At 43.4% G+C, this 27925-nt stretch overlaps 1 protein-coding gene across 2 annotated transcripts; it reads right to left on the bottom strand.

Moving 5' to 3' along the window:
• Window positions 1-570: 570 nt before the first annotated feature.
• On the bottom strand, window positions 571-27913 carry Rab6 (RAS oncogene family member Rab6). 2 transcript variants are annotated; one of them, XM_077658289.1, is made up of 8 exons: window positions 27699-27913; window positions 25559-25617; window positions 20388-20441; window positions 19177-19282; window positions 17480-17591; window positions 15580-15673; window positions 12670-12733; window positions 571-2487 (listed from the first exon to the last, which is right to left on the bottom strand). In XM_077658289.1, exons 1-8 carry the CDS (start codon window positions 27766-27768, stop codon window positions 2420-2422), a joined length of 627 nt encoding a protein of 208 aa, XP_077514415.1. In that variant the 5' UTR covers window positions 27769-27913; the 3' UTR covers window positions 571-2419. The 2 variants fall into 2 exon arrangements, with proteins under 2 accessions (XP_077514415.1, XP_077514414.1); XM_077658288.1 differs by lacking the exon at window positions 571-2487 and adding an exon at window positions 5066-5921.
• Window positions 27914-27925: the final 12 nt, after the last annotated feature.

Genomic DNA, 27925 nt, shown 5'->3' with positions numbered 1-27925 from the left:
GATTTCAATGTTGTACTGGGCAGACTTACCCATGAAAGCTTGAACAGGCTACTTACAGAACCGTTGCAAGTAGCCTCGCACCATTTGCAGCCTCTTTTTTTGAATGTGCACAAATCTGCATCACCTCACAGTGAAGAGAATTTTGTTCTCGGACGTGCTTAGCATTCCAAGTAGTATGCATGATGTTTCAGCGTTGTACTGGGCAAACTTACCCATGACGGTTTGAACAGGTCAAAGATCGACACAAGCCTGTTAGTACACATGCAGGAAATGGGGTGAGTTGTGTGTTGGATGCTGGCACAGGCGACTGTCAATGAGGGCTCAGGTTGGAGTCTTGCCTGTTTACTATCAATTCGAACTGCAGTGTTCAAAGTACTTCAACAAGTGCGGTGCCACTAAGGCATGGTGGCACAAATATCTTTTACCTGCACTGATCAAGCATTCGATGTACATGATGACACGCTCTTGTTGACCACTGGAGAAAGCCATTTAGCTAGGTGTGAACTCACCTTAGTGCCTCAGGTATGCTTGGAGATGCAATAGTGTTCTGTTCATTGAAATCTGAACAAGTTGCTCTGCAAAGCCTCTGTGGCCAACTTTATTGGAAAAAACTTTTCTTGTCGGGCAGGGTTCACCAGAACCACTGTAAGTAGCCTCGCACCATTTGCAGCCCTTTTTTTTTTGCATGTGCGCAAAGCTGCATCACCTCACAGTGAAATGAGTTTTGTTCTCGGACGTGCTTAGCATTCCAAGTAGTATGCACAGAACAAAAAATAGCAATAAAGAGAATATTTGAATAAATATTATGCTCTACAAATAAACCCTTGCAGAAAGCAAACATATGGGCGACTAAAACGGGCCCCTGCACTGGCCACTGAGTATAAAGAAAACCTTTGTTAGAAGCAGCACCATCTACGAAACTGGGGCTAAATCTGTTTCATGAAATAAAGGCTGTCCCAGCAAACAGCTGTTGCCTTGTACAAATTCATGTCTTCAAACGCGACTTGCTGCTCGAACTGTCTTTGGGTTCATGGATCCTACCAAAAGCTTGAAATTCCCTAGCTGGTGTCGTCTTCGGACATGCGAACAGCAATGGTAGTGTCCCACGTTGCAGTTGCTCCCTTGTAATGTGATCAAAAGCACTACAAGCTGTGGTTGCTTCCAATAAGGACAGCTACAAAGAAGTGAATAAGCAACGGAATTCTCTAGAAAAAAAAAAAGCTCTGCCTGTAGCAGCAGCACTGGCTGCATCACACTGATTGTTGACCATCTCTCGTACACTCTCACATCGTGTTTATAAACATGCAATCTTTCAGACTCGATAAAAACCTCAGACTAGAAAGGAGTCCCAGTCCTGCGCAGAGCTAGGGCTTGCATTGTTCACAATAGAGGCTGGGCATAACCGCTGCAGCCTTTTGAAGATAGCAGATGCGCACCACAGTTACCTATCGTATCCGTTCAAAAAGGGAAGGGAGAAAAACTTATTGCGAGGAATGTACACAGGGTGGCAGGATTTCACAGACAATGTAAAAAACCAGCCACAAGCTGGTGTTCGCCTAGGAGTACCGAAGTGTAGTGTTGCAAGACAGACACCCGTGAAGTGAGTTAGTCATCCATGGAACCACACCTGTGGGCAGGACCGTTAAATGCACTCAGAAACAAGCCTCCTCCTCCAAATTACAAACAGACAAAAGCAATGGTTGAAAGACGAGAAGTATGTCCAAGTGGTTCAACCGCCGCTGCCACTGTGCACATTAAGCTTCAACGGCTGAGGTGGTAAACGCACAAACCATTTGACCTCCAAGAATGTAACCTATTCTGGCCAGATGCTTCTTCCATACTTTTTCCCCCATTTTCATCTCACTTTATGCCTTGCTGCACGATCTGCAATTTGCTTTGGTTTCCCACAATGATTTGCAGCTTATATAATGCGACTCTTTTCCGCACACACACTGATGTACGAACAATGTAGACTTGTGCAGGTCTAAATGTAAGGATGCTCTCCTTGGACTACCTTTACAATGGTGCTGCAAAATAGGTGAATAGCTGAAGCATGAAGACACTGCCAAACACACATGAACCACGAAGACAGTGGCTAACACTGCTCAGCACTTTGTTTAACAAGGTAAAAAAAAAAAAGAAAGCCTTTCACTGACAGGAGCACAAGCTCGCACCCCATCTTCAACTGCTTGGTCTGCAAACTTCACAAGCCAACAGCAGCTCAGCACCCATTCCACTTCTCTTAACAGCTCTTTTCTCTCATGTCGTGCAGTCTGCTGCAGTCTTGGTTTTCTAAGGAATAAAGCTGTCCGCGTGTGCAGCAAAAGCGGCAACGCCAGCAGCAGCAACTGCAGCAGTGGGAGCGACGGGGGCGTGAAAAAGCAACAGTCGCAGCAGCTTGAGTTGGCGCCTAGTTTCTCTAGCAGATGCAGCTGCCTTCTTCATCCTTCATCACCTTTGGTGGTTCCTGGGGCTTCAGTGGAACAGCTGGTGGTGGTGAAGGGATGGCGAGTCAAGGCTACTATCACACACGCACACATACCACATGCATGCACTCCCTGCATTTTTCTGCATGCGAAAGGGAAGTGGCAAGAGTATGCTGTCAGCATTGTTCTTCCGATTAACACTGGTCGACCACACTGTAACAATGCTCCCCTGCTTACTTCAATTGCCAAACTAAAACACAGTGCAGTACCAAGCACATGTGCGAGGCAACAAGAGCCTTGGAATGAGGTAGTGTGGCCTCCTTGTAAACATCGCATAATTAACCATCAATGTGCAAGCAAATGCCCTCAGCTAGCTTTTGACAGAGACCAGCAGGTTTGCTTTTAAATATACCTGCCTTGCCCAACAAATTAAGGCACAATGCAAAAACCTGTCACATACTTAAAAGTGTACCTGCCAAACCATGTTCCAATACCGAGCACCAGGCAGGAAGATCAGGCCACTGTGTACAGTCCTTAATAAGGTGACAGTGCTTCCGCTAGTTCTCCTGCAATGTGCCGTCTGGTAGCACAAGGTTGCAACATACCACTAAGAGAAGCAACTGCTTTCCTGTTCACTCCAGTCAAGACTGGAGCAGATTTAAATGCACACTAAATGCGCACACTATGTACGACTAGCCCTCACTATATTGCCTTGAAGCAAGTAAAGTGCTTCTACAGACTGGCCATTTGAGCACCCTGTGACAGCCTTTAAAGGACTATTAGCAATAGATTTTAGTTGCATGTTTTCTTCTCTGTAATGACGTATAGGACATCAGAATACATGAATTCCCAAGTGGTATTTGCCTATGATTGGTACATAATTTATTATCGAATTTCCTCTCGTGCTGTTTTGGTTTCACCAACCGAATGATGTCTCACACATAAAGCGTGTATAAGTCATGCGAGGCATGAAGGAAGCGTGCAATATAACTACCGATACATCTTTTGTTGTCGTTCTAGCTTTTGAAGCATGCTGTCTTAAGTTTGTAGTGAATTACTAGTATCAGTGATTATATTGCAATTTTTTTTCATGCTTCACACAGCCTAAACACACCTTACACATCACAGCAATTGTTCGGTTGTCGAAATCGAAACGGCACAAAGAAGAAATTCAATTATAAATAAGCATTCAGAGGGGAATACCATGAGGTGACCCATGTATATTAATGTGTAATGCATCATTTGTAAAAAGAAAACGGGCACGCAAAAAAAATTTGGTGTCGATACTCTCTCTAACTTTGACCTCAAAGTTCTCTCAACTGCCAGACATAAAGCCATGCAAGTAGTTTTAGAAGTATTCAGTAGATGCAGTGGCAAGCAGTATGCACGTTGGTCCTGCCATGCCAGTCCTAAAGAAAGAAAAAAGATAACTTGCCTACTCCTACAATGTTCACGCAGCCATGCAGCAAGCAAGCCAAACTTGACTTTGCAAAGCTACAGATTTTATTAAAATGAAACCAAGAAAAAATTCAATCTTTGCCTCGCTTCAACATGCTGCAGAATGGCAAAAAATTACATGCACTAGAAAAGGCAGAGAAAAAATTTCCACGAGGAGAAGCCAGGAACCAGTGCGGAATGAGCTTTAAAGAGAGCATCCGAGATGCTCCTGGTTGAGCGAAATGGCATGCTCTTGTGAACGTTACCTATAGTTGCCTTATCTTCTTTTAGTGGAGTTATTTCTTCAGCATTAAACTGTTAAAACGACTAGCAAACAGAAAAAGGCGTGATGTGTGACAAGTGGTCCATAAACGTGGAAAGATACACACCATTAGCTTGATGTGATATCGTCAGCCTCAGGTGCTATACTACAGACAAATATGCCTTACTTTGCTTAAAAGAGTATAGACACCTAAATTTAGGTGAGTTTTTTTGTTTGTAATGATGCGTAAGGCATTATTATAAATGGAATTCCACCTGGTACTCTTCTAGGATCGCTAAATAATTTATAATCGCATTTCTTTCTCGTGCTGTTTCGGTTTCAACAGCCGAATGAGGACTGTGACGTCAATGTGTACTTACAGGTCACGCGAGACATGAAAAAACTGCAATATAATCGCTGCTTCCTCATTCATTGTGATTTCAGCTCTTGAGGAAGGCTGGCTTCAACACTGCACTAAATTATATAGATGAAGCAGCGATTATATGGACGTTTTTCTATGCCTCACGTGACACAGAAGTACTCTTTGACGTCACAGCCACCGTTCGGCTGTTGAAACCGAAACAGCACAACAGAAAAAATTCGATTATAAATTATTTAGCGGTTGCAGGCGAATATCACATGGTGATTCATGCGTAGTAGTGTGTTCCGCATCATTATAGAGAAGAGAACATGCAAACAAAATTAGGTGTCTATACTCCTTTAATGTATTCAGACCTGAATATGTCCTAGGTGCCCCAAATCATGTTATCAACATTGTTTAAAGCCTACAAGTTACAAAAAAAACATTATGTTCTGAATTCTGTATCAAAAACTTACTAGACTTTCCATATATATAAAAAAGAAAGTAAAAGGAATGGCCAAGTTTCACAAAACAATTCAAGTGAGAGAAGGACTGCACAAACAACAGTGCCACAAAAAGTACAAAAAAAGGTTTATATTCTACAAAAGAAGAACAAAGAAGAACACAGAATGACAAGACAACGCAGATCAATGAAGACAAACTTGCAGAGACCAATGCATCCCAAGGGCGCAAATGTCTGTTAGAATGAAAAAAAAAAATCAGATACAAAGAAGGACGGCTGCTCTTGCTTCAGCAAAGCCAAGAAAGGCTTATTAAATAAAGGAGTCAACAGATTTTAGAAAAAGAAGCACGCCCAACCAGCTAACAATTACAAAGCAGCCCCCGCCTCGCAGCAGCCCACCTTTCTACAACAAATGCTGGCCTTTCTAGTTTGCGGACAGCGCTCAACACTTTAGACTTACAGTGGATCACCACAAACATCCGAGAGCACAAGTTACAGTCAACTTGCCGACACGGCAGGGGCGAGAAAAAGAAGAAAGAACGCACAATGCGATTCGATGCAGTGGCAGTGGCCGTGGCACTTGTATGCCCTGCTTTTTGTTTCTGGCGTTTCTGTTGTCCCTTCGTTCCGTGAGCGTGGCATCACGTAACAATCCCATAGGTCGGACGTCGATTGTACGCATGTGCCTCTGGCCTTGTGTGTGTGTGCGCCTGAGATAAACTGTGTGTGTGTCATGTATGTGTTGTGTACGCATGTACAAATGCACGTGTTAAGCTGTGGTGCTGACGGTGGACGGGTAGGTAGGTGCGGCGCAGCAGAGCAGCAGGTGTGGTGATGTGGCCGCCTTCGCTTTTTTCCTTTTTCTCTCTTTTTCCTCTTTCTTTCTCTCCATTGCTGCACAGCCCTAGCAGGCGCAACCGCCTTCAGGTCGTGGCGTTTCCGTGGGGCCGTCTTTGAGATCGACGTCCACAACTGGCAGTGGTGAAGGGGACGCAAGGGAGAGGGGCTTTGAGTCAAGGAGACCAACGAAAACAAACTTGACAACCAAAATAAGCAAATAAAGAATAAAAAAGAGCAAAAAAACACAGAAAGATGCATATCATGCTGCATGCAGACAGGGTTGCCATTACATCCAGGGATGTGCGATTCAGGAATGACGCCAATGTTTATGCCGCGACTCAATTTGCCAATTGATAATTGTTGCTTCAGTGCAACTGGATTTACTGCAAGCTGACCTGCCTGCATAAGCGGCAGGTAGCAGTGTAATGAGCTACTGGTAGCTATGCATAGCACAGTCATTCAGTGAAAGTTGGATAGCATAGCTACATGGCTAACTATCGCACACCCCTAGAAGTAGTCGCAGAGGCAAAAACCAGGAAAGGGCAGACATGAGAACAGGCCATAAAGGAAAAACAAGGAAAAGGCATGCATGCTACACAGCATTCAGACACTCTGTGCAAGAAGGAAGGAAAAAAGAAAGAAAAGGACAGCATAGAAGAACACTGAGCCATCTACCAGGTAGCCACAAAAAAATGTGCCACAGTACCAGAAGACAGCCAGATAACTTCACACTGACAGACCTTGAATAAGCAGCGAAAATTGCAAAGTGCTAGGTTGGTGATGAAATTCATCAGTGCCTACAACCTGCCTCTATGTGTGTAAGCAGCGTCAACTGAAAAAAACTCAGAAGCAGTGACAGAAACAACATTTAGTTTGTTTTTTTCTTGCAACCTGGAATTGAGATGCGCAATGTGCTCATAAAACAAATGACTGCCAAATGCGCCATTAAATTATGGGCTGCACATGCCTATGCTGCAAGGAAGTTTGCATTCGTAACTTACTGCGGCCTACCATTCCCTAGGCCCTGTGCACGTGCAGGGAAAAGTGCCCGCATTTCGAGATGAGGATGGGTGTTACTGAGCTAGGGGCACGCTAGTGCAACACTGAGACAATGACGAAACATGCACACCGTGCAATACACTGCTCTGTCCTAGCTTACATTCCGACACCACAACAACGCAAAAGACAAAGGCAAAAAAAAAAAATCTAAACTACTACTCAAGTAAAGGCATCATTATAAATTAACGTCGCGCTGAGGTCAGCTCCATCCAATTTTTGTTCTCAGCGAAAATCATTCGGCTCTTTGCGGCTACCTGATGTGTTTGGCAGCAAAAACAGCAGAAAAAATTGGATTTAAAACTGGAACATTTTACCCCCGCCCACCACATTCAAACTTTGAGATGTCAATACTGAAAAGGACTCCATGATTACCAGTGCGAGTGAATGGCGACATAATCCAGTCTCAGAGATCAGTGCACTAAAAAACAATTACCATTGTGAAAACTGCCAACGGTGGCAGCGATACTTTTATTCCATTTTTCCCCTTTTCTAGCTAAGCTCCATTTTCAGTGAAAGCAGTAATCTATAAAGTGCCCCTTTAAACGACAAAATGCAGTGCTGAGAGCACACTGGTTGTGGCCACCTCGGGCAAATGGTACTATCGCTTCGCGTGTTGCAGAGAAGCCCAAACGATTCCAAAGCAAGACTGCATGTACCCTCCTCTCTGGCAGCACCATACATTTACTCAACTGCTGATGATGCTATCATTAAGAACACAATAAAATAAGCAGTGAGCGACCATACTGCATTGGTTGCACGGCATATTTCATGGAAGACTGAATGCTGGCAGACACAGAAGCACACGAAACTGTCACAGTTTGGAGTGGAAAGTTGGTGGTGGCAACAAAAGAAGGAAATGCTGTCGTGACACAGAACTTGCACTTGGGCTCGAGCACCCCCAAGGACCTGCAGAGAGGCTAGGTGCAGCACAGTTAGAGCAAGCATTGAGAGGAATGTGGCACAGTGCACTGCATGCCAAGCCAAGCTGCTCAAAATTGTTATCATAAAGTTTCTCTCAATATGTTCTTTGAAGACTGCCTTAGAACACCGACATAGGACGAAACTTTTCCATGAACAGTGGCTTAGGACCCCTTTAAGAAGGCTTGGGCCATATCAAGATCACTGGGGTTAGCCTTTTACATTACACAAAAGGTGGATAAGCTCAATTACTATATAGCAAAGCACTGTTAATACAGCACCAAGATAGGAAGCTAAATGACGCATGTTTACTCATGCCACGGATTCGGAAGGATGTGTTTCCCAGCACCCATATCTCTTATTTATTCTGAGAGGCACGATGTGCTCATCTCAAGGCATGCCTTAGCATCTACAGCTTTTCCTTCAGGCAATAACCACCAACCAGGCATCAACAACAACAAAAACGAAAAACAAACAGAAGCTTGCATTTGACCGATGTTTATTACAAATGAAGAGGCCGTGAATGAAGCTAAATTTCAGATTAAACCACACAACAGAACGTATAAGTGAGTCTGCTTTCACGGAGAAACACAATAGGGTACTGAAACCTAGCTACCGCAAATAATAATTACCTCATTTCACCAATTCAGGTAATTGTATTGCATTACAATTAAACCCCAGTTGTGTTGGTAAGTGTTTGTACTGTCCATTTTCTTGTCTACCCCATTTCCTTTTCTTGTTTTTCTGCAATATCTCCTTTAAACTTGTGAGGTATTTTTTTCCCTCAGTATACTGTTTCATGCAAGTGAAAGACAGGACATTAACTGTTGCTAAGGGTAGCTCTACAGTAAATAAGATCAATGCACTGAATTTTGCACTGATCAATGCACTGCCATTTTACCGGCTGATTCACTCAGCTATGACTGCAAATCACTGTCAAAGTGAACTGCTATTGGGGGCTCGACGACAGCTGGTGCTGCCATTCGACAATGCTCAATTGCCATTCAGGGCGAAAAACGAAGGTAAACTGAACGCCTGGCAGGCATTCAGTGCATACATCATACACCATCACTGCAATATTTCCAGGAAAGAGCACCAAGCTTCTAGACAAACGCGTGTGTATGATAAAAAGTCAAAAGGCTGCAGTAGAGTTTGGCCTCCAGCAATTACAATGAAAAATGATCATGTGCAGAGAATACACCGTATGGAGACACCCTAAGTACATGCCCTAAACATGATGCCTTTGCTGCAAAAACATTACACAATCATGTGGGGTCACAAAAACTATACACTTGCTGCTAGCCATATTACCATTATTATTATTATGACTACATCCTGCTGCTTGCAATACAAAATAACCACTATACCCCATTTCATACATAGCAGGCAACGCTGCCAAAGCTAGTGTGCTGTTCGCACAGGCTAAGTCCGCACCCGAAAAATAGTTCCCAATATAACCAAAGCGAACACAAGTATATTTCGTAGCGACAAAACTGAAGTGTCGTGACTGGCACCTCATGAACTTTGTTTTACCTCCCGACACATTTTCGCCCTGCGACTTATCAAGACTTCGCGAAGCAAGAATAACATGTGGCTGTACGATATGCAGTTGCTAGGGGTAATCGCTCCTATTCAATCCGCGCCCAAAAAGTAGTTCACACTAAGTGAAAATTATACCAAGAGAGTCCAAACACTGAGCGCCTCACAGCTTCGACCGTGCCTTCAATGCTACCACATCGTTTTATACTATTCTATGTTTTCGTCCAAACACTCACTGGAGTTTTAAGAAGAACGAATGATACGTGACTGAGTAATATGGTTGTGCGGATGGACTACTTTTGCAGCCTCCACAGCGTTGCCTGCTATGTATGAAACCGAGTATAGCTCTGCATGGCACACAATCCACACAATCAAACAATCCTTTACTAACTTGCTTTCTAGTTCTTTTGATTTCTTAGGGAGTAAGACAACCAGCCGATTCAAACTTTGCAGTTGGACTAGCTAATGTATTTTTAGTGCAGAATAAAACAGCATTAAAAAAGCAGACTCTTATGCTTCTAATATCCATGTTTTTAAACTTTGTTTTGTTCTGCAACCAAGTGAAGCAAACTGAAGTGGTGGCCACATTAGCAACTTAGTCTTTCCATCGTTTTATTTTTTCCCTAATGTTACATGTAAAGCTGTGTACTTGTTGAGTAGGGGTGTGCGAATATCGACATTTTCAATTATTTTTACCATTCAAATACAGTAGTACCTTTCATTCGAAGCCAGTCAGCCCACGTAAGGTGGGCTTTTGTGGGTGAGAGTGTGCAATATATCAAATCAATCTGGGCAGGCATAGTACACTTGAAGAGTTTAGTGCAGTATGCATGAAACGGGGATTGAGCACTATGTCGGCACCAGCGCAGACAGACTTTGCTTGACACTGCCGAAGATGTTGGCATTTCGCACCTGTGAACTGCAGGAGGCCACTTTGGCTGCCGTGATGTCACCGTGCCGTGTGCTATGTGAAGTGTTTCCACTGTTTGCGTGAACTATGTGCTCTGATCAATGCAGGCTCGCACACTGATTATAAGTGGAGTGATTCTGTGTCATCAGTCGAATTCGGAGCGTTTCCAGTTTCGCGGAAACCCGGGCGTTACTGCAGAGCACCTTAGACCTTCGATTTAGGTGAGCTGATGTGAGCTGCCAGCTTGGCTGTGTGGTTACCTGACCATAAAAATTCTACAAATTATCCGATTATGGTGAATTATTGAGGTTTTACTGTACCCATAAGAAAAGTTTGTTTTCATATTGAGCTCGATACCCACCCAAGATATCCCGTTTATAAAAAATGCAGAATGACAAATAAAGCACAAGACCACAAACACATCAGACTTACAACACCCAATGCCACTTCAATGCGAACGGAAATAAATGTGCACTCCGCTTGACATTATGCAAGTCAGCACTCATTGGAAGGATGCCATATTTCCGTTATGATAATAACTGAACAAAGGGCATGCATATGGCTAAAAGCACAAGATGAAAATTTCTATTGCTTTATTTTGTCCTAATGAAAAAAAAAAATGAGAAAGGCTGTTGTGTGTAACTTGTAAGCAAAATCTGAAACAAATCTCACAAGCCAGACATAACTGAGAAGTATTAGAGCTCACAGTAGTGCAGTGAATATGTATACAATGAGCCCCACAAGAGAAGACATCGATTGTAATAACTGTACCATGCCCACCTATGCCACAAGACGACACACAAGGATAGTATATAAGTGGTTAGTACTTTTCGCAAGCTCAATATTTCGCAAATTTGGCTGAAGTCGCAGTTTGAAAATATTTTGCGAGCCCTAAATTTCGCAAAGCAGATGTGGGCAGGCAGTTTAGCTATGTACTCTTCCCAGAGGTCTGCAAGCCTGCCGACGTTGAAAAGGAGAGTGTGTGGCTCATGCATGTACCTGCCTCTGCAGTATCAAAACACTTGAACGAAAGGAGAACTAAGTGACCTGCCGCGTCTGCTACACTGAGCCCCACTCTTGCGAAGCCACTTTAGCAAGAGCTCACCAGTTGATAACCCCCCCCACCCACCCACACTCCCCCTCATGAAACCCATGTCCCTGAACATTTTTAAAACAGATCACGTAAAAGATGACGAGGGAAGCCCCATAACGTGGCAGCATCTTACATGTAACTTTCCATGTCTGTAGCTGGTTGCTGGTGACTTCCTGAAGGTGGGATGTGTATTGTGTGTGTCATATAATACGGACTTCTCAGTCATGTAAATGAACACTATGGGGGACCTGTTTTCGTTTGTCACAAAAATGCAACACTGAAAAATGCGGGAGCGAATAATGCTGTCGTTGGAGCCACAGAAACAATAAACGCCATCTACTATCACCTGTGCCCTTTTCTTTGCAAGCAGTCCCTGAAGAACATCAGTAGGCATCAAACAACTCTACTCACCAACAATGCTCCTTTTATCTACCATGGTTGCGGCCTAATCAAGACGCTGCAGAAATAGCCTCACCAAGACATAGGAAATGACTGTAGAATCAGAACAAGGAATTTAACTTGTAGTCACACGAAATAAGGGATGCAAAGCTTGCCAACCAACACACAATGAACCATGGTGAGCCTTTGAACACACTATTTCAGGACTTAGTATTAGCCAAAACAGTTGCACGCTGAACTTTCTTTACCACGTATGACACTGAGCTCGGAACTGTCAAAACACCATGCTGCTTCTCAATGCTGAAGAGCTGTCACAAGTGGAAATGTGACACTATGCTGGCCGCACTGTGGCTTTGAAATGTGGCCACCCACTTAACAACAGCGGCACCCCCTGACAATAAGTAACACACAGAGGTCGCCAGCGTCACCAAAAGAAATACTATGCTTAACAATACGTGGACCAAAAGGCAAGCTTAAAAGAAAAAAATTGGCGGTGGTTTAGCTCTGGTTAAACCTGCAGTGACGCGATGGCCACAGCTGGCTGAGTGAAACTTGGTCATGTGACCAACCACGTGATCAGCCACAGCGCAGCGCCGCCGGCAGCTGCTCCGCATCACGTGACCAACCACGCTGAAGGCTCGAAATGCTACCGTAATGTAGCTATCACTACAAAAAAAAAAAAAAGATGCAAAAAGAAAAATGCAGGCACGATGACAAGCTTTTGATAAACCAAAACATCGGCAAGCATCCCGGGAGAGGTTCGAACTGCAAACAAAGCAGCAGAAACAATGAAATTCTTCCCCAGTGTTCTCCTACCCTGTAGTAAACAGGAGGCCAAGAAGGGTCACACAGCAGAGGGAGAAATGAAAAGTGCACTACAAGCACCAGTGCACGGCACCCATCGAAAACAAAGATGAAAGAAAAAGGAAAGATAGGAAAGAAAGAACACTTCAAAAGGATACTGTCTTCTTTCGTTCGTTCCGTGTTTTCCATTCCAGGTAGAGCAGCAGCCACACGTCTGAAGAGCTGTGTGACATACGTGGGACACAACCAGACTAATTTAGAGACCACGGCACCCAGTGTATTTTGTTACACAGTGAACTGTGCTAATCACAGAAAATCACAGCAATGCCACATTTGTAGAGTCAGACCCAACTTAAGAATGAAGCAACAAATGGTCCTCAAAACAGACCCTCCAAACAATAGCATCACTATTGTCATGACATTGTGGTGAACTGCTTTTTGCCTGCCACAGACACGAATGTGAGCTAGCAAGTGCAAAGCAACTGACCTCGAGGTCACACCAGGTTGGAGGAGCGGTAATTAAAAAGGAAGGGCAAATGAAAGTCACAGCTTTACTGAAGGGAAAAGCCTGCCAAAAAGCTTGACAAAGTCTGCTGTGAACTAAGGTGAACAAGTTTAGCACTGCAAAATTGAATCTAATGCAGTCAAGCTTTAGTGCGCAGTACCCCAACTAGTCACAAAGAATTACAAAACAGAGTGAGATAGCAACACAAAGTGAGCAAGTCCCAAGCAGTTCTGATAAATAACTGCGGTAAAATTCCCAGCCAAGAAAGCACTGTCATTGGACTTGCTCCACAGTGTTCAAAACAAAGCTGAAAAACAACTTCCTAGTGCAAAATTTGCACTGCAATATGGAGCCAACTTTAAAACACAATGCACCTGTCACACAGCACTTCTTATAGGCCTTTTCAGCAAAGACCTTCACTGAATCAAAAAAACAAAACCGGTCGCTAATTCGGACACTACGAGTCTCGCACCATTAATTCGAACGGGCTCTCGAAAGGAGGCTGCGTACAGGTGTGATCGGTCCGGCAAGAGATTGTCGAACCAGCGCTACTGAAAACCCAAATTTCATGCTGCAGAGTCGTTCATGCACCTCTGAGGTGCACGTGTACTTCCGCAGGCATGATGCCGAACGGATGGCCTCCCGTCTCGGAGAACAGTCCAACTGCTTAGTTTCGGCTTTTGCCTTTCTGAGCTTTGCACCATCTGAATGGTTCCGTTCTTCTGGTTAGGTGAAACTGCGCACTCATCACGTGCTGTTAGCTGTTTGCGCAGTGGAGCCTCTTCGCATGCGACGGTGCCGCTTATGATGGGTGTGATACGGTAGCGGTGAAGCTCCACCGCATTGCACTGTGAAGGTTGCGGGAGACCCTTACGAGCTTGGAGCAGTTCTGGTTCAATGGTCCTGACAGTATGCACGCAATAAAACATTGATGGATACATGAGAAATAGTCACTGCCATGCTGTTCCCGAGGCGGCCATTGCCCAGTCTTTCACCAAATAAAGTTACAATTATTAAATCAAGCTGAAAAAACTCGCAGCAACTGCTAGCATCACAGTACATTTATTTGGTGAATGACTGAATGGTCGCCTGAATTTGAGGTTAGAACTGTGCGAAAATGACTATTTTTCACAGTTCTGCCAATGCTTTATTGCGAGCACACTGCCGGAAGTCTTAAAGCAAATTTACTAAAAAATGGTAGGGACCCTCATGGCATCTTTCACAGTGCAACTCGATAGCGCTGGAGCCAGCGTCGTGCCTGAGAAGGCTTCACCACATAAACAGCGAACAGTACCTAACGAGCCCACGAGCACACAGTTCCACCGCAATAGAAGAATGGTAGAGCCACACAGATGGAAGCAAGAGAAACGCAGAACAGCAAAAGAGAAAAAAAAGGAAGAAACCACCAGCGACGTGTCAATCAGCATTCGAAACGGCAGTCAGGCTGGGATCAGCCAGTTTTCTGATGTGTGGCCAATCGCCGCCATCGCTGCGGTCTGACACGAAGCTCAGAAAAGCGAAAGCGAAACTAAGCAGTCACACTATTTCTCAGAGACGGAGCCATCCCTTCATTGCCACGCCTGCCGTTGCACTCGCATCACACAGGTGCATCGGTGACTACAGAATGCATTCAAGCTTGAGTACCGTTATTTTGAGGATCACTTGCTGTGCCAGTCAAACTTGGTAACAGCCTCACTTCGGGAGCACATTCGAATTAAACAGTGTGAGATCCACAGTAGCACTCTAATTAATCAGCATCTCACACCATGAACTTACATGAACGTTGGCCGTAACTGCACTGGCAGTTAGAATTCCCCAAATTTTTGAATTAATGAGCTTTTACAATGAAATATTCATAAACATTGTCAGCTGCTTAGATTTTATGTTGCTTACTTTTAGTTTTTCAAGCTAAATGGTACTATGATTGTAGCTTCTTGAAGGCTTCTCTCTTTTAGGCTTCAGAGATCAGCTACCTTCCCTTCCCAGGCCCTTGGCTAAAAAGGTGCTTAGTTTTATAGGGTTTAACATTCCAAAGCAGCTGAGGTTATCGGGGATGCTGTAGCAGAGGGCTCCGGATAATTTCGACCAACTGGAGTTCCCTAACCTGCACTAAACATCGCACAGTACATGCGCCTCCAACGTTTCACCTCCAGTGACATGCGACTGTTGCAGCCAGGATAGGACCTGCCTCCATCTTTTGGGTCAGCAGCCGAACACCATAACCACAAAATAAACACTAAGAAGGTGCTAAACACATTATGCAGCTCCGCATAATGCATCTCTTAACCAAAAAAAAAAAATGTCTTTAAGGCACTAGTGTGACAGGGGTATTAGTCATACGGAGCTAAAAAAGAAAGACATGGTAACAACACAGTAATTGTAGACATATTATGAGCAATAATATACAATGACCAACACGAGGTTATCAGAGTTATTGCAACAAATATTGAAAAAAATAAAGGGCTGTTACCACATTACTGTGACTGTGAAATGATATGCGATGGCCTCCCCACCACATAAAATCTGAACAGCTAAGCACTGATTACACATAAAACAAGCCCACCTGTTTGACATTGTAGCCGGACTTTGCACTGGTCTCTATAAACATAACATTGAGCTCTTTTGCCTTCCGCTCACCCTCCTCTGTTGTCACTTGCCTGCAAGCACAGAGCATTGGTCCAATCAATCCACAGAACAGCTACAACACAAAGGGCATTCATGCATGTCTATCGTCTAAAAGAAACATCTACGCTTGCTAAATAGCAGGTGAATTGAGATTACATTCAATATAAAAAAAAAGGGAAAAGACTAATCCGGTTAGTAATTGTGAATTTGTTAAAACATTTCTAGCCAGCACACAAATAATGTTCTTTGCTGGCCGCTGCAACAGCCTGCATCTTGCTTTTGACACCTCAAACTCCACAGAATGGTGCCAAGAAACCTGAAGGGATTATGACAAGGCAAGTATGTGAGAAACCTTAGAAATGGGCATCTTTCCCATTAGCGGCAATAATACAAGCAGAAAAGCATATGGGTCTTGTAAAACAGGCTTATTACAATAATACACAAGTACTAGTAAATGTTAGCATCATTTGAATAAAAGCTATGCATTCTGATCTCAAGCAGGACCAGTACTGCAGAGAACACAGCACAAGAAATGCTGGGATAATAGAACAACTTTCTTAAAATCTTGTATTTTTAAAATTTTTCAATCCATCACATAACTGGTGTTGTGCCATGCACCCAATGATAGTAGGGGCATGGCATTGCTTAAGCCAGCTAAGTGCAAACATAAGCGGCGGCATCACTTGAGCACCGAGGCCAATGAAAAATGAAAAGAACATAAAAAGCTTGTGACTGAAACAGAATCAATTGTGTCAACTCGGCACACACACACCCATCATCAACTCGGCACACACACACCCACCAATCTTTACTTAAAAACAACAGCGTTTAACGCAACCAACAACAGCTCTCGTTTTAGGCATTGCTGTAAATTGCCCCCATCAAAGTATCTTGAGACATCCTTTATTAACTCAGGCTTCATTCTCTTAGGTTATGCTAACTCAAGTTTATGGGAATCCCAAGGAGACTTTTCTCAAAGCTGCAAAGCTGGCTATGAAGGGACACTACTAATGCAATCTCCAGCTGCAAGAAATTTAGAAGGTTTGGTTTGGCTTATGGGGGTTTAACTTCCCAAAGCAACTCAGGCTGTGAGGGATACTGCAGTGAAGGGCTCAGAAAATTTTGCCCACTTGGGGTTCTTTAATGTGCACTGACATTGCATACTACACAGGCCTCTAGAATTTCGCTTCCATTGAAATTCGACCACCGCAGCCAGGACTGAACCCGTGTTTTTCGGGTCAGCAGCTGAACGCCGTAACCACTGAGCCACCATGGCGGCCAAATTTAGACGGCAATTTGCATAAGCCGAGATACCAACAGAACAAAATGGCTTTTCAACGACTCCAAGTCTTTTCCTCGCCTGTTATGAATCCACTACAAACTACACGTCCACACCAGCTCCAAATTATGTTTGTGGTACTCCACCCAGAAACTTGTGCTATGCACTTTCCTTCCTTTTTTTTTTTCTGCCGGTGAGCATAAACCAACCACAGCCTGTTGAAGCATGAGACTCATCTTGTTTGCTTTTTCTGCTGCAATGTTCCCACTGGCCACGCTATTTGCGAAACATGAACACTCCAACTAATCACTACCATTTTCTCATCATGAACTGTAAAGGAGGGCAGAGATTTAAAACAAGCACAGGAAATGACAAACGATTCTGGAGCAAAACTGTGGGTTCCCTATTACATGCGAATGACTTTCTGTGGCCCGTAAACACAAGACTTAAATACTGGCAAGGTTTATGTGCATCGTTAAAAATTTGCTTCAACCCTCCTTTTATATCTGTTCGCTTTCCCCTCCAAATGCGTGCAAGGAGATGATCCAAACATACACACCTCTTGTCAGAGAGGTCAGTCTTGTTTCCAACAAGCATGATAATGACATCATTTCCCCGCTCCGTCCGTACATCATCTATCCACTTGGATGTTTGATGGAATGAGTTTGCATCTGAAATGCCGCAGACAAAATCAAATGTCAATACACAAGTTTCTTCTAACAGGCCGCAAGTGGGTGATATCTGCTGCCGCCACACAGCATATAAAAGTATTTTTCATTATTGACTAACAAGACTGACCTGAAGCTGCACATCAATTCTCTGTCAGGTACAGTATGGCCACCAGTACAGCATGGCCACATTTAGAGCATGCATTTTGTATGAATGTATTGCAGCATAGCCGACTACATAACACGTTTCGAAAACACTGTGAATTTCTTGCTCATCAAACCTTGGATCCTGGTTGCAACACAAGAGACAAGTAAATAGCAAAGAATCTTAATTTCTTCTCAGCAAATTAACCCATTCATCTCCACCAATTTCTCCTCGAGGGCACAGCATGACACGGGTTGCTGAAAAGAATCAGCAATAACTCGTGCTGAAAATGCTGAACGCGAGTAACTTTTATTTTAATTGGCCCGTAAGGCGATCTCAAGTCTAGAGAAAATACAAATTTTCTTGTTCCTGATAAGTCAGGTGTGAAATGTGAAGTAGCATTGGTCGCACTCCTCTCTGCTTTCATTGATTTTGCCCCAGGTTTTAATGGTTTCTCATATGCCTTCATACTAAGGTATTAGGAGAGCAAAATGGTGCCATTAACATGTTTTCAGACACACTTGGGATGGAGCTACAGCTGGTCTTCCATTCTCTTCAAGTGGGGAACATAGCCTCATCAACAATCTTCTCGACGAGATAAACTTCCGTGTTGGCGTGCACGCTCTTTTTCAGACTCTTTCTGGTGCAGTATGTAGCTGCAGAAAACAGCCATATACATAATATTGAAGAATATTTCCTTGCGAGCTTCAAGTTTCCAAACCGGCGCTCAAGCTGTGTCTCATGTGCCACGCTCTGAGCCCAAGTCCTAATCCTCACCTTGTGAATCAAGTCACGCTCCCTGCTTTTAATGTCGGCTAAAAGTATAGCATCTTTCAGTCCATTTCAACGTCATCTAATAGTTTAGTGTCCTTACAGTCCACAGCCTCCTCCCTTCCAAAAAGCAGTGCATGAATTTCGGTGCCTGTGAAACTTCAACTTTCCCAAGACGCCACAGCTGTATTCAAAAGAAGTGGCGAAAAAAGAATTTTATTTTTCCCCGGCATATATTTTTCAGAACTAGTGGGCAACATGTGTTATCTGGAGTGAAAGCTACAACCAAACCAGCAGCCAAGCATGCGGCGTCATCGATTGATGCATATTTAAAGCGAATATTGCTCCAACGGCCGGTGATTAGCTGGCTACACGTAAAGTATAGTGCTAAGCAGGAAGATGGGACTCTTGACAGCACAGAACGACATAAACGAGGATCGGGGGGAGCCCTTGTCCACTAGCCCAAGTTTCAACAATCTGTCATTGACAATGATGAAGACAAGTCCTTTGTCAAAAATGTTGGATAGTAGATTGAAGCTCCCCCATCCCCGACCCTCGTTCGTTCTTTTTTTCTGTTATCAAAACACACACAGGTCATATATTAAAGGGGCTCTCAGCTGAAAAGAATGCCCGATGAATGAACTGCATGAGCAAAGCATCAGGAAAACTCACTGGTTATGTCATAAACCACTACAGCGACTGTAGAATCCCTGATGTAACTTGGAATGAGGCTCCTAAATCGTTCTTGACCTGCTGTGTCCCACAGCTGTAGACGAACCTGCAAGATGGAGAAAGGGTTGAAAAAGTTTGTTAGGGGATGGGTTGGGCCACGATTCACATCAAAACTGCTCAGTATGTGTTGCGTTTTATGTCATATGAGTAACGAAGGCCATAATGTGCCAAATGCAAGGTTTAATGTATTTGCCTGGTGAGTAAGAAAGAAAAGTCGTTATAATAACTTGCTTAAGATCTCTGCTTCTTTTAGAAAACTGAAAACAGGAAACTGACTAGTGAATTACCTCCTTGGAGCAAGTTTGGGTGGAAAAGAATGTGTTCGTAACAAAATCATACAAAAAATTTTTTCCCTTCGTTTCTTGACTTTTGTGTGTGACTAAAATGCGGTTTATGGTGACTGCTTCACTACCCAGCTCACCTGCAGATTTCTCTGGATTTGTGAGAATAAAACTACATGTAGGGTGTATCCAATGCGAAGGCGAGATAAATAACTTCAATGAAACATTCCTGGTGTGCACATGACATCTGTTCTCCCGTGATGGGCTTTACCAGGTGTAGCTTATTATTTACTTTATTATTTCATTCATCTCTCAGCCTACAATGCATTAACTTCATGCAACCTGTGTAGTACTTATTTCCTTCTTCCGAGTTTGCACAGCATAGACGTTGGCGCTCTCATTGCCGCTTGTCCCAAGAGTTGGGACTCAGCAAAATCATATATTTTTGTGTTGTGAGACGACAAATACATCGTTCATAAAGCAAAACGTTTCCAAGAACAATTAATTAATACAACGGTAATATCATTATGGATAGTCTTTAAGTGTGTAGGAGGAGAGGATTTTATACAGGTCTGTAATAACTCCTATGTATTCATCTTCCACAAGCAAGCCACGCAAGTAAATGAACTAGAAAAAAATATAATACATACAGGCAATATCAAAACATTCAATAAATGTTAGATTTGTCAGCATCAGCCAATGCAACAAATAAAAACCAAATGACTTAAACATGCCACATTGTCATGACACTCATGAACAGGCAAATTAAGAATTCAGCAAGGCATTTAGATGAAATTTCTTCATGTAAGAAAGTGAAAATTCTTTCACAAAAAAGAAAAAAAAGTTGGCACACAATAATGTTTCACTTACAGTGCGGTCTTCTAGGTACATCGTCTTTGACAAGAAGTCTATGCCTATCGTGGCCTGTTGTAATAAAGAGAAGAGTAGAGTGAACATTTAGACACCAAGAAAATAAAAACAAAATGAAATGCAATGATTAAAAGGCACTGATCTTTAAAGATACTGCTGATAGTGACTGGAGATTCAAAACTAGTCAAGAAATTTCTGACATGACAGGATCAGAATACAATTGCATTTTGTCACAATTGCCTTATTACAAATGTAATGACAAGGAATATTGTGCTCTAAAAGCTATCGCATAATAAGCTGAGTGATGCAACATTCGTTGAAAACAATGTAACAATGAAAAGCTCCCGACGTTTAACAGAATCATGTTTGTTTTTCGTGTGCAAAAGCATTGCCTTTTATGTCCTGCATAGTTCAACTGGAATAGCTTGCAGAAAGTGTTGTAGCAAAACCACTCCCTGTTATGTTTACTATACCTTAATAATACAGGAAAATAACCGTACTAGACCAAAACTCTGCAATATATAAACAGTGAAAATTACAGAAAGCATTGGCAATTATTAAGCCAAAAACTGAAGATCAACATGATAAAGGTTCATGATAATACATATTTGGTATTTGCAGCGTGCGAGTAGACCTAAACGATGTCTGCAAAAAACAAGTGCTTGAACAGCATTTGAACAGCCATAATCAAGTACAGTCTTGGTGAAAAGTCTTAAGGCCACAGAGTTCAGCTGCAGCGAAATGAACGTTCCTAGAATGCTCCTTGTAGCGGATCATTCAAAACACAGGTCAAGCAGGAAGCTTCTCTACCGCAAGAAACCTTCTGCTAGCATTTCAAGGTCATTCAGTCTTTAATAGTGCCGTAATGGCACTGTTTATTTATTTATTTCAGATACCCTCATGGTCCATGCGGCTGAAGCGAAAGCCTTTGGCCTTAAAACTTTTTGACCAAAACTGTACATTGCTACACGCAACGCAAAAAAAGAAAGCAGGCACAATTTCATGACTACTTCTGCAAAGCAGTTGAGCAGTTTAATAGCACTTTCAAGTCAAAGATAAACCAGCCACTTTTGGTTTCCAAACAAGCTAACCAAGATTTTAGGATATATCTCGCTCTGCAACAATGCGGGGGTAATTCCTTTTGCTAAATTACACTTTGGTGGCCATTGGTGCAAACGTTTCTGGGACAGCAACATGCTGCACAACCTGAAGTGAAAGGCCAATAGGTCTTTTTGTAGCCTTCATTTGGCTTATCCAGCACAATTGATGATGGCAAAGATGCTACAATTACAAGCGTCTTTCGTTCACTAGGTGCCTTCACCACAGGCTAGTGGGAGGCAATATTTGCAGTAGTGCTTTCACGGGGAGATCAGTGAGAATGGCCACAGAAGGTGAGTTGTACGCAATGCTTGAAAGCACATTATGGCAATGAAGTGTGCATCGGTAATTATCTGGACAGCCTTTTCTGGACCAGAAGGCCTGAATAGATGTTTCTATCGGCGCAATCCCAAAGTACTAAAGCTCTAAATGCAAACATGGTTGAGTTTACGGTTCAAATGAAGTCCCACTTTCCCAAGAGTTAATGAATTCCCAGAAAATTCACTGCTAAGAGAAGAATAAGTGCATGTAAAAGGTATATAATGCCAGAGATCAGTAAAAAAGTGCAATGCAACACGTATCCTTCAGCCTAAAGGTGTAGCTCTGTAACCATAGTGATGAAAACTCAAAAATCAGCAGAGTTAGTTGTGACCACCATGCAGACTCAAGTTCAAGAAAGCAAAATACCAGGGCTGTTGCTGCGTTATCCAGCATAGCGAAGGAAGCAGCAAGGTGAAAGACACTTCAGTTCTTTGCCTTGGGCAGTTTAGATATTGGTAGCATGTCCTTGATATTTCAGTAGGTTTTGATCGCAACCAATAAGTATCTAATTTTCAAGCAACAGTACGACTGATGAGATGCCTGAAGAAAAGTGGCTCAAATAGATCTGGCTGTATAGCACTTAGAATGTCAACTGAACCGGGTTTATCTTTACACCTGCTAATGAGCTACCTACTCACACCTTCCCTAGCGTGAAAGCTATTGTTGGATGCCAGCAACTGTTCTGCAAACCAACTGGTGTAGCATCTCGCAAGGCTATCACAAGTACTCTCTTTCATTCACTGGCTCTGGCTCCAAACTCTAAAAGAAAAACCTACAAATGCAATGCAAAGTGGATGTCTTTTTGGTTCTGGACTGTGATGAGCGGAGAAGAAAAACTTGGGAAATTACATTCAACAATGGGTATGAGTTGGTGGTGATGCCCGACTTGGATGGGGCTACCACACCCAAAGAAACGCCCGTGCTGCTAACAGGGTTGCTCAGGTCAGTACCAGTGTTACACCTGCAAGGTGCCTGCGCTTTGCATGCTCAGTTTAACTGTACCCTGAAAAACTTAAGAACCAATAAGACCAGCCAATAAAACTGCCAGTAGGTCACATAATTATGAGCAGGTGGATAGGAATGGAGTTGTGAAGTGCTTTTTCAGTGACCTAGATCCGTGCATCTCACTATAAAATTTTGCTGCAGAAGCCACTCACTGATGACAGAATAGTGCATTTTGAGACACCGACACTACATACGAAATATGCTCGAGCTCATGGGAATGACATGCTCAGCTTCCACACATCTGTATGTTCAATAAACAGAAAGAGTGCAAAGTAATCTATCCAATATACCTTACATTCATTTCAAATCAATGCATAAGATACTTTCAATAAACTGTACAAAGCGGCAAAGGTAGGTTTCTAAGCGTGGAAAGAGTTTTGAACTACATAAACAAAAAAAAGATTTTGAGGGTTCTTAAGCGGTGGCTACAACAGAGTGTCGCTCTCTGCTGCCTCGAGCAAGGTTGGAAGCCCTTCCTCATCCATCTGCTTACAATGAGACAAGACTATATCAATAAATTAACATAGCAGAATAGACGGCACATCAACGCCTACAAGCGATGTCGACTGAGCCTGCTTGTCACCCTATCAATGTGCTGCCGCCTGTCACTGCGAGCAGCAGTCTGCAGCCAGCTACTTTCGTTGCCATGCCCCACCACTGTGCTTCATAGTTTTTTCCAGCATCTGTTCGAATGAACAATATGCAGCACTTTTATTCAATCTAGACTACACATACTGTTCCCTTGGAGAAAAAAAAACTATCGCTGCAGCTGTGTAATTAACCAAATATGCATGAGTTAGAAGGGAGATCTGCATGTCGAAAGCCTCTCAAGGTTTATTGTACATGCGAAAAATGGTCAATGAGTGAACAAGCTTCGGTGACAGCCCTATGTGCCAGCATTTATATGAGCACCTCAAGCTCAAAATATTTTTACATGAATGGAATTTCAACAATGCACTTTGTGCATACTGCTATTCGTTTAATAAATGGAAAGCGCGTGAATACAACTGTTTCTCAAAATTAAGAAAAGACTCCAGGCCCTAATATTCTCTCTAACCCCTTAAGGGTTCATGATGAACTTAGCTTGCCACAAGAGATCGCCACTTTTTCACAGTAGACGTGCGCACTTTGTGATCGATGTTTCGCTGCTCCCTAAATGGCTTCTAATGAGCTGTGCTCGTCAAATGGCATTTTAAAGCATAGATGGCAGCACCCGTTTTTTCATCCACGCTTTTATTGAATCAGAGTTTTGACAGTAGATGGCAGAAGACGTTCTTTGTGTGTTGAGGTTCATTCTGTGAGCACGAGATTTTCCCACGAGCGTTATCTGTCCGATGATGATAGCACAAGTGATGAGGATGTCGACTTCCAAGTTTTATTCTTGAAGTCAAGACTATAGTAACGAGATTTGAATGGAGACAGCAACATAGAGAAAATCAGCAAGGGAATGAGGGTATGGTGTAGATTGTGCGAGATGGCCTTGTGAGGAGTGCAGTGTTTTGAGTACTATCACACCGTTGGTGTTCTCCAGTATTTTGGAGTGAATCAATGGACGAATAGTGCATTTTGTGCATTGCTATTCGAAAGCAAGTTTTTCTTTTTGAAATTCCAAGAGTGGACAATACATAACGGCTAAGAAAACGTAAAATGTTTTCATAGATACTTTTGTGTTTTAAACATGTAATTGAAGCATTCCACGTCATAAAAACAATAAACCATTTTGGTACCTTTTTTTTTTTTTTCAATGAGCCCTTAAGGAGCTAAATGTGAGCATGCTGCAGTTGCTAAATCTTGGCCCTTTACGACAATTACAAAGCCCCACCATGTACAGCCGCTATCAAAAGCTTATGGCAACAGAGTTCAGCGAAGAAATTCAATTTCTTTGAATCCAAGGCTTTCCAAGGAAGGTATTATCGAGCTCAGTATGACTAGCAACACGTACGAAGTGAACCTGCTGAGGATTCGAATTTTTTGTAAAATAATGTGCCCTTTTACAGAGCACCCAAGTTGCACAAACACTGAGTGTACATTGTCTTTACATCTAAGGGTATGCAGAAATTTACAGCAACACTGGACTGGCGATGTTTCAAGAAATGACCTGCAGCCACAGTTGCTGTGTTGTAGCTTCTATTGAGTGCAATAGTACTTGAGATTTAATGGCGCACAGTAGTTCGCACTTTCAGACTTAGGCTGCATATATATAATCCTGGTTGTGTGCAAACATGATGATGAAATTAAGTTTTTTTCCTCTAATATTGTACTCCATTAACTTTCTACTGCAGGTGTACCTTACAGGGCACACGCTGCAATTTCTAATAGCCCCTTTCGCCCACGAGAGACGCTTGGAGTGGTTGCAAAAAGTGGGATAGACAAACATTTTCAGGAAATGCAAACTGACCTAGGCGTCTACATTGGGTTGAGTAGGATTAAGAGCTGTTAGAAGCTGCCATTCATAAAAGGTTGCCAAGATTTTACTTTGGGTGGAGCTCAGCTTCAGCCTCACCCAGGTGTGTGAGTCTGTGATATTTGTCCATGAGAGCAACAACAAAAACCACCGACATCACAGGTCTGGTGTGTGGGGTTTGACATCCCAAGCCTGCACATGGGCTATAAGAGGCACCAAGTGGGTGCAGTTCCCATTAGATGCGACTGTTGCATGGAATGTAAATTGGCACTACAGGTGTGTTGAGGACGCATGAGACATATGCACACACAACGAAAAACAATGAGAACAAGAAGGCACATACCTGGTATGTGTTATCAAAGCTGTCATACATGAAACGTGTGATGAGTGAAGTTTTCCCAACTGAAACAAAGACAAGACCTCTACAAATGACTACAAGGGGATTTACGGCACCAGAAATAGTTTAGAAGCCCGCACACCAGCACGACACACAAGTTCTGTGTGACAACTTGCCATAAACGTTTTTGCTTGTTACTTCCCCCCAACCCCAAGAACTCTTTAATGTTTCTACAATGTGCTGATAAACTGAAGCACTGTAGATAAAAATTTATGCATGAGCACATGTGTGCCACAGCTCCACTTTTCTGGCTTCTTATATGATATCAGTGCTATTGCAGCCTTCTGCAGGCCATTCATTGAGATAAGTGCCATAAAACAGATAACCTTGACCTATAAGCATCATGAAAAGGTTCGGGCATATAACAGGAGAGAAAAAAAAGGACATGCCAAGATGACTTTCCATTAGGTCACGGGTAAGCTAAGCATTACTGATGAGCTCAGGCATGTTTTTTGTCCTTTCATGGACAACATTGAATTGCCTTCACTTTACCCGGCTGAATATGGCACAGAAGCATGATAAAGCACTGTAAGACTAAAACCGTGCAGTAAAATCTTGGTAAAAATATTTAAGAATCCGTTAAAAAGCAGAGTAGCTTCTCAATACAGTAAAAATAAGCGAAATACTTCATTCAGCGTTAGTTATGCCATTTTACGCTCTTAAGATGAAACCAAGATGAAACGTGCAGACGCACACAGGTGACACGCCTACAAGGTCTCATGGCAGCTCAAGATAGCTGCCGTCAAGAAGCCCATCGATGAATTTATCGAGAGGTAGGGGTAACAAAAAATGCGCAGCCAGACTCATTTTCCGTGTTCTGAAACCTACCAGGGGAAAAAAAAAAAACAAGCTGAGACCTCCTCCCGGAGTGCAGTGTAGGTACGCCGCTAACCGGAACACTGAAAGTGAAACCTTATGTTTAAGGTGACGAGCGCAACGTCCGCCAAGCCAACAACTTCCGCGTTAGCGGCGGCCACTTCTATTGGCAATGTAACCAGCTGACAGCGCATTAACCGGGCTTCTAAACCGGCTCGACGCACAGCAGCGCATAACGGACCTCGTTGCTCCATTCATTCACGAACACGATAGAAAAAAAAAAACTGGGTTAGTCGTTTTCGTCCGTACCTTTCTCGCATGCGAGTTTTATTCTTATTTAGCTCAGTCCGCTGTCGAGGTCACTTACCCCCACGCGTTTTTTTTTTTTTTTCCGGCGGCCAACCGGCTGCGCCGCGGCCGACTGTGCCGTCTACAGACAGGACGAAAGTAAAATCTATCGTCGCCTGTTTCACAACACGTTACTATTACAACCGCTGCACCGCACCCACTCGCTTTTACACCCTTTCAGTATACCCCAAAAAACGCGAACTGTTGTTTTATAAGTAAGGCTGGGCGCAAAGCAACAGTTTTTTACGATAACGTTCGATGAAGTCCGGTCGCACCTGTTCGGCAGGCGCCGCTTTCGGGGAGAAAACAAAACAAAAGCGCGATCGAAAATGTTCATACTGACCGCATTCCGGACACGCGACAGCGTCCCTAACAGACGAGTTAGTTCACGCGAAAAGCGGCGTCATACAGTTCATCGAATTTCCCATGCAAGTTAGACGACCGATCGGTAAAAACCTCGGGAACCAGGGGCGCGCGGAGGCGTGGACAATGCGTACCATTCTCGCCGAACACACGTACGGCATTCGTGACGCCTTGCCCGCGCTCTCAGCGCACACTTCGTATGTGGTACTATGTGAAAGGATCTATGGAAATGCCAATTTCATGAGCCGAGGCCAAAATGAGAAAACTTTGGGAGCACTAGCGAGGAGAGGCCGCAAACTGACAGTAGGCCTAGCACCTGCAGCTTCGGGACCCTGTCCTTCGCCAAGGAACGAAACCGCGCAGCTCAGGCCAAGTATCATTCGCCACTTCGGCTAGTAAGCTCGCAGAAAGGGCTAGCATCGCCGTCTTAAAAAAAAGTGAGATCAGACCCGGCGCCTGCGGAATGCGCAATTAAACGATGATTGTACTGAGCCGCGCGGCACGCCCGCACCACGACAGACCGGCCTACGTGGAAGGGGCAGAGACAAGTCCGACTCACCGCTCTGTTCTCCGAGGAACACAAGCTTGAACTTCCGGAGAGGGTTCCCGAAATCACCCGAACTGGACATGACGACTCCTTTGTTTCAACAAAAAAACACACCGGCGACGCACGCAGAAAGTATCCTGGGGACACGAGCCCCCCCCCGCACCGATATTTTAGCACGTCGAATACCAGATTCTGTGGCAGACGCTGCGCAACTTTTTTGCCTCTTCTTTGCAGGGTGT

Source organism: Amblyomma americanum, chromosome 3 (genome assembly GCF_052857255.1).
Source record: "Amblyomma americanum isolate KBUSLIRL-KWMA chromosome 3, ASM5285725v1, whole genome shotgun sequence".
NCBI classification, from domain to species: Eukaryota; Metazoa; Arthropoda; class Arachnida; order Ixodida; family Ixodidae; genus Amblyomma; species Amblyomma americanum.
Note: the sequence above shows the minus strand (reverse complement) of the source record. Positions and strands in the feature narration are given on the sequence as shown.

Coding starts and splice junctions, on each gene's coding strand:
- Rab6 (XM_077658289.1), bottom strand. CDS start 27,768: ATGTCCAGTTCGGGTGATTTCGGGAACCCTCTCCGGAAGTTCAAGCTT. Junction 19,283..20,387: donor TGTACCTAGAAGACCGCACT/GTAAGTGAAACA, acceptor TCCATCTTGCAG/GTTCGTCTACAGCTGTGGGA. Junction 2,488..12,669: donor GGAACGAACGAAAGAAGACA/GTATCCTTTTGA, acceptor CACCACCACCAG/CTGTTCCACTGAAGCCCCAG.